Source organism: Carcharodon carcharias, chromosome 15, assembly GCF_017639515.1.
Source record: "Carcharodon carcharias isolate sCarCar2 chromosome 15, sCarCar2.pri, whole genome shotgun sequence".
NCBI classification, from domain to species: Eukaryota; Metazoa; Chordata; class Chondrichthyes; order Lamniformes; family Lamnidae; genus Carcharodon; species Carcharodon carcharias.
In genome coordinates this window covers 12,383,800-12,389,799 of record NC_054481.1, presented here as the reverse complement: position 1 = coordinate 12,389,799, position 6,000 = coordinate 12,383,800, and the positions used below count along the sequence as shown (strand labels likewise).

At 41.0% G+C, this 6,000-nt stretch overlaps 1 protein-coding gene across 1 annotated transcript in view; it reads right to left on the bottom strand.

Moving 5' to 3' along the window:
- Positions 1 to 271: 271 nt before the first annotated feature.
- Positions 272 to 6,000, bottom strand: part of si:dkeyp-72e1.9 (syntaxin-binding protein 4) — a 55,804-nt gene continuing 50,075 nt past the window's right edge. Inside the window, exon 18 of the mRNA XM_041206211.1 lies at positions 272 to 402. Coding sequence (XP_041062145.1) covers positions 272 to 402 — 131 coding nt within the window. The remainder of the gene's footprint in view (positions 403 to 6,000) is intronic.

Sequence of the window (6,000 nt, the reverse complement as noted above, 5' to 3'; positions counted from 1 at the left end):
CCCCGTTAACATGTTAATGATGGGCCGAATGTCCACTTTAGGAACTAATTTTGAAAAGGGGTCCTAATGGACCCCAGCTGGGCAGCCAAGTAGCAGTGTTGACAGCATTGAATCTGTCTCTTTTACCTCCCAAATTTCAGACGATCAAGCATATCAGGACTGATATCTACAGCGCAAAGTACTTACATAATATTACATATATATATTTTTATATATATATAAACACAATACATCTGGATAACCATAGAATACGATCCATTCTCACATCCTTTTAAATAAACAATATTTCTTGCGGCTGGCTGCTTTTATGTGTGTGCGTCGGAGCGTTTTTCTCCCGGCTGATCTTCCTGCTCTGTGCTGCTGGCTCCTGGGGGAGGAGACCATCTGTCTTGGTGAACAAGGCTGCAGTGGAATAAGAAAAAGGGTGACAGAGTTTGGAGAATGCCCAGCTTTCAAAGTAAGTGTTTTCCATGTGCGACCTCGCAACGTGAGATATTGTGATTGATGAGAATTGCCATCAAGAGCAGTGATGGATCATAAAATAATTTACTTTGCTTTTTGTTTAGCAATGAGTGGAGTTGTGAATCAAGCAATGAGATCACCCCGCCACCCCTCCTTAAACCACACCCATCCCTAATCCGAGGAATCGACCTGAACTGTCGGGACATAGTTTTTATTTTCAGTTGCTGCCAAGTTTGTGTTATGTCTTAAAAAATGTCTACTCTTTCCCTCACAAAAAAATGAGAGCTTGCTGTTGGATCCTGGTCACTAGTTCAGTTGGACTAATAGATCCAGGTTGCATGTTTGTTTTGGGATGACTGAGTTGGTACCATAGACATAGCAGATCAGTAGATAGTTCTTATGTAGAATACGTTCTATTTATTTACAAAGGAACTCAGCAGCTACACTTGTGCACTTACAACTAAAACCCTGTCTCTATATTAGAGACCCTTAATCTAGACTACTGACTACTAAAGTAGCCTGTGCTGCTCTGTCATTAGATAATAAGATCATGTGATCTTCTATTATAACGTTCTTCTTAAAGGTATATTACATATCAGATTAGCACATCCCTCCTCCTTCACTCAAAGATACTTTACAGTTACGATTACAATTTTTCTCAAAATATCAGATTATTTACACAGATAAATAATTTACAAATTCAGTCTTTCTAGGGGTTTCCTTATGCACGTAGAACATAGCTCTACAGCTTCAGATGCTTTGTCAGGAATCTGCTTTTCTGGTGTTGTCCGAAGGTCAGGTTCTTTGATGGGCACCTGCAAATCTGTTTCTTCAACTCTTGCAGGTACAGCCGATCCTTCAGACGCATCTGTGCTCAGTTGAGTTCTTTCAACAGGAGATGTTGACGCAGTCGTGAACACTAGAGGAATCATTTCCTGATACTTTGTTTCTCCCCTTCTTACATGATCTATATGTTTCCATATGATTCAGTCTTCCGCTTTCACGTGATAAGAAAGAGGCCCAGTGACTTCACTTATATCACCAGATGACCACCTAGGTCCTTCACCAAAATTTTTCACATATACCGTCTCTCCTACAGTAAACTTTCTGTCACGACTATTCCAGTCATGTACAATTTTCTGATTTCCCTGGCTCCTTTCCACCTCCCCCCCGCCTAAATTTGGTGTTACTAAATTCAATCTCGTTCTGAGATGGCGATTCATCAACAATTTTGCAGGTGTGACACCTGTTGTCGTGTGAGGGGTGGTTCTATAATGGAAAAGAAAAGGTGCTAACTTGGTCGCTATGGAGTCTCCAGTTAATTTCTTCGTGCCATCTTTGAATGTTCGAACTGCTCGCTCGGCCAGTCCATTCAAAGAAGGGTGGTACGGTGAAGTTTTTACGTGGGTAATGCTGTTGAGGCTGATAAACTGTTAAAACTCAGCACCTGTAAATGCCATGCCGTTATCTGATACGACAGCTCCTGGCAGTCCGTTGATGGCGAAACTTTGTTGTAGCTTGTCAATTGTAGCAGAAGATGTTGGTGACTCTGCCTCATGTATGTCCATCCATTTTGAGTGAGCGTCAACAACAAGGAGAAACATTGTTCCCATAAAAGGTCCCACATAGTCAATATGCAATCGCACACATAGCCTTCCTGGCCATTCCCACGGGTGTAAAGGAGCTGCTGGAGGTAACTTTTGCACTTTCTGACACTGCACACAATTTCTCACTGAGCTCTTTATTTTCCCATCCATTCCAGGCCACCATAGATAGTTGCATGCTATGATCTTCATTCAGGAAACACCAGGATGTGCACTATGTTATTCAGTTAACAAAGTCTTTCGTCATTTTGGAGGAACAATCACCCTAGCTCCCCACAATAAGATACCATCCTGGCTGGTTATCTCATATCTTCTCTGAAAATATGGTATCATATAACATCATTTCATCAGATTCCTGCTCCTGTGACCAACCATGAAGAACTTGTTCTTGTGCTTTGGATAAGACTGGGTCTTGACTTGTCCAATCTCTGATCTGTCTCGCACGTACCGGTGATGAATCTAAGAAGTTCAATAATAAAACGAGCTCTTGAGGAACTGGAACATCCTCATTATTTTCTTTCAAAGGCAAATGACCTCAGTGCTTCAGCATTTGCAGTCTGATTTCCAGGCCTGTGGATGAAGGTATGCTCATACGCTGCTCAGGCTATAGCCTTCTCCTCGCTGAACAATCCTAACAAAGGCTTATTGTCTGAAACAATAGTAAAATAATGACCATGTACATGCTGGTGAAATTTCTTGACACCAAAGATGATTGACAAGCCCTCTTTTTTCTATCTGTGAGTATCCCTTTTCCTCTGTGTTGAGCATTCTTGATATATGCTTAATAGGTCGTTCTGAGCCATCGTCCATTTGATGGGAGAGCACTGTTCCCAATTCATAAGGAGATGCGTCACATGTCAGAACTAACTCTTTTCTTTAGTTAAAATGTACTAACAGGGTGGATGAATGCAACAGCTGTTTCATTTTAGTGAAAGTTTCTTTCTGTGGTGTTTGCCAAGACCAGCATTGGTTTTTCTTGAGTAGGAAATACAGGGGTGCCAGTTCTGTCCATAAATTAGGCAAAAAGCATCCATATAATTGATCATCCCCAAGAATGATTTGAGCTCGGAGATGTTCCTTGGTGCTGGTACCTCTCTAATGGCTCTCACTATTCCTTCAACTGGGTGGAGGCCCTGTGCATCTACCCTGTGATCTAAATAGACTACCTCTTTCAATTGGAATGTGCACTTTTCTTTTTTTAAACACACTCCCACCTGTGAAAAACGCTTCAAAACTTCTTCCAAGTTTGCCAAATGCTCCTTTTCATTGAGTCCCATCACTAGAATGTCATCTAAATAAACTACAACGTGAGGCAATCCCTGCAGGAACTTGTCCCCTGGAATACGGCGCATGCAGAGGATACACCAAAAGGCAAACAATTATATTGCTCCAATCCTTTGTGTGTATTAATTGTGACAAACTTCTGGGAGGCCTTCTCTAACTCCAATTCTTGATAAACATGACTCATATCAAGCTTTGTGTAGGCGGTTCCACCTGCCAACTAAGGGTGTCTGTCCAACTTAGCCGCTTTATTGATAGTCAATTTGTCTCCACAAGTTTGAACACTTTGGTCAGGTTTAAGTACAGGGACTATTGGTGCTGCCCATTCCGAGAACTGCACAGGTTTATCACTCCCAGTTTCTCTAATGTATCCAATTCGGCACCTACCTTTTCCGGCATTGCATAAGGTACTGGTCTTGCCTTCATAAATTGGGAGGTAGAGACTGAATCAACATGAATTTTTGCTTGGATCTCCCCAAGTTCATCTTGGAAAACCAAGGCGTATTTTTGTAATAGCCCAGGTAACCCAGTGGCTCTCAGTTGGAAGATTTCAGTCCAATCCAATTTAATTTCTTCTTTCAGCCGGTTTCATCCAAAGAGGCTTGGCCCCTCACCTGCTATCACCATCAAAGGTAATTTCACTGATTGACTTCCGTACTGTACAATAACCCTGCTAGTGCTTTTGATTTTGATGTCTTCTCCTGTATAAGTTTTCTATTTCTACTTAATTTACATTCTCCATGATTCAGGTATTTAAAAGTATGCTCACCTAACACCGTAGAGGAAGCTCCTGTATCCACTTCCATTCCGATAGGCCTATTATTCACCCTCATTGTTGCATAGATTAGTTCTGTTCTTCCTACCTTTAAACTATACAATGAATAAATATCTGAATCTGTTACTTAAGGCTCTTCTATGTTATGAATCACATGGGGTTTTATCTTTTGATTGAAAGTCTGCCTGATTCTATCCTTGCAATGTCTCATGAGATGTCCATTTCGATGACAGTAAAAACATTCGATTTTTTAATACTTTGATTCATTACAAGGTTGTCTGCTTCCACCTCTGTTACCATTATTCCATGTTTTCAATGCAAAATCATTTATTTTTATTTGTCAGTAAGCTGTGGCAGCTTCCCGCTGCTCATCAGTGCTGCACATTTTCGCTCCCATTTTGGCTGGGGCTTCCCACCCAATGTGGAGGGTGATGCCCTTTTGTACTCCCTGTGTGGCTTTCAAGTCCATCACTGCGCCTTCCACAGCCAGCGCTATTTTCTGTGTCTTCTGAAAATCCAAATTTGTTTCAGACAAATCTCTTCCAAACCGAATCTTCATTTATACGGACACACCAAACAATCTCTGAGCATTTCATTTATAGATGTACCAAAGTCACAATATTCTGTTAACTGTTTTAGACTTGTCACATAACAAGCGACTGACTCCCCTGGGGCACTATTTCTTGAGTTAAATTTGAGCCGTTGTGTCATTACTGAGGGCTTGGGCTGGTAATGATTTTTCACAATGTTCTCTAAATCATCAAAACTTTTTGAATCCGGGGGACTGGGTGCCATTAAACTTCAGATCAATCCATAAGTCTTACTCCCACACGTGGGTAAGAGGAACGCTCACTTCTTCTCCTCCCCTGCAATGTTATTAATTTGGAAAAAGAATGCGAGGAATTCAACATAATGAGACCAATTGTCCACTGTTGGGTTGAAAGGATCAACTCTTCCAAACTGCGGCATGCTTCGAGGGGACTGCTTCAACGATAAGGAAGGGAATTCTACTTACAATTAACGTGCGAGGTTCCAGTTCTCTTGATTTCATTCCTTGCTTTTTCCTGCTTTTTTTTTAAAACTTCGGTTGCCAACTTGATGGATCCTGGTCACTAGTTTAGTTGGACTGATGGATCCAGGCTGCATGCTTGTTTCGGAATGACCGATTTGGCACCATAGACAGGGCATGTCAGTAGGCAGTTCTTATGTAGAACACATTCTATTCATTTACAAAGGAACTCAGCAGCTGCACTTGTGCACTTACAACTAAAACCCTGTCTCTACATTACAGACTCTTAATCTATACTACTGACTACTGACCACTAAGTTAGCCCACGCTACTCTGTCATTGGAAAGTAAGATCATGTGGTCTTCTATTATAACATTCTTCTTAAAGATAATATTACACATCAGATTACCACACATGCAATCAGATAATCTTCCAGCACAAATGGGAGTTGGTTGTCCCATCATAACTGTGTTGGTTCTTTGAAACAGACATCCAATTAGTCCCAATCCCCTTCATTGTCCATGCAAATATATCCTTTTCAAATATGTGTTCAATTCTCTTGTGAAAGTTACCATTGAATTTGCTTCCACCACCCTTTCAGGCGGTGTGTTTTGGATCATAATTTGCTGCAGAAAAAAAACTTATCACCAGTGTTTCCACCCTCAGTTTACCACAGAAAATACTTCAGAATGTGCACAGAGTGTTTAATATTTAAATGAATTCTCTGTAGCACTGTTGTGGAGTCTGAAATAGTCAACCCTAGGTCTTTTCCTAATAAAAAACAGTTTACATTCCAATGAAATTAGCACATTTTTTACAACCCTGCAGGTGGCTTAATGCTGAATTAGCAGTTGCTCTTTACCAGCTCT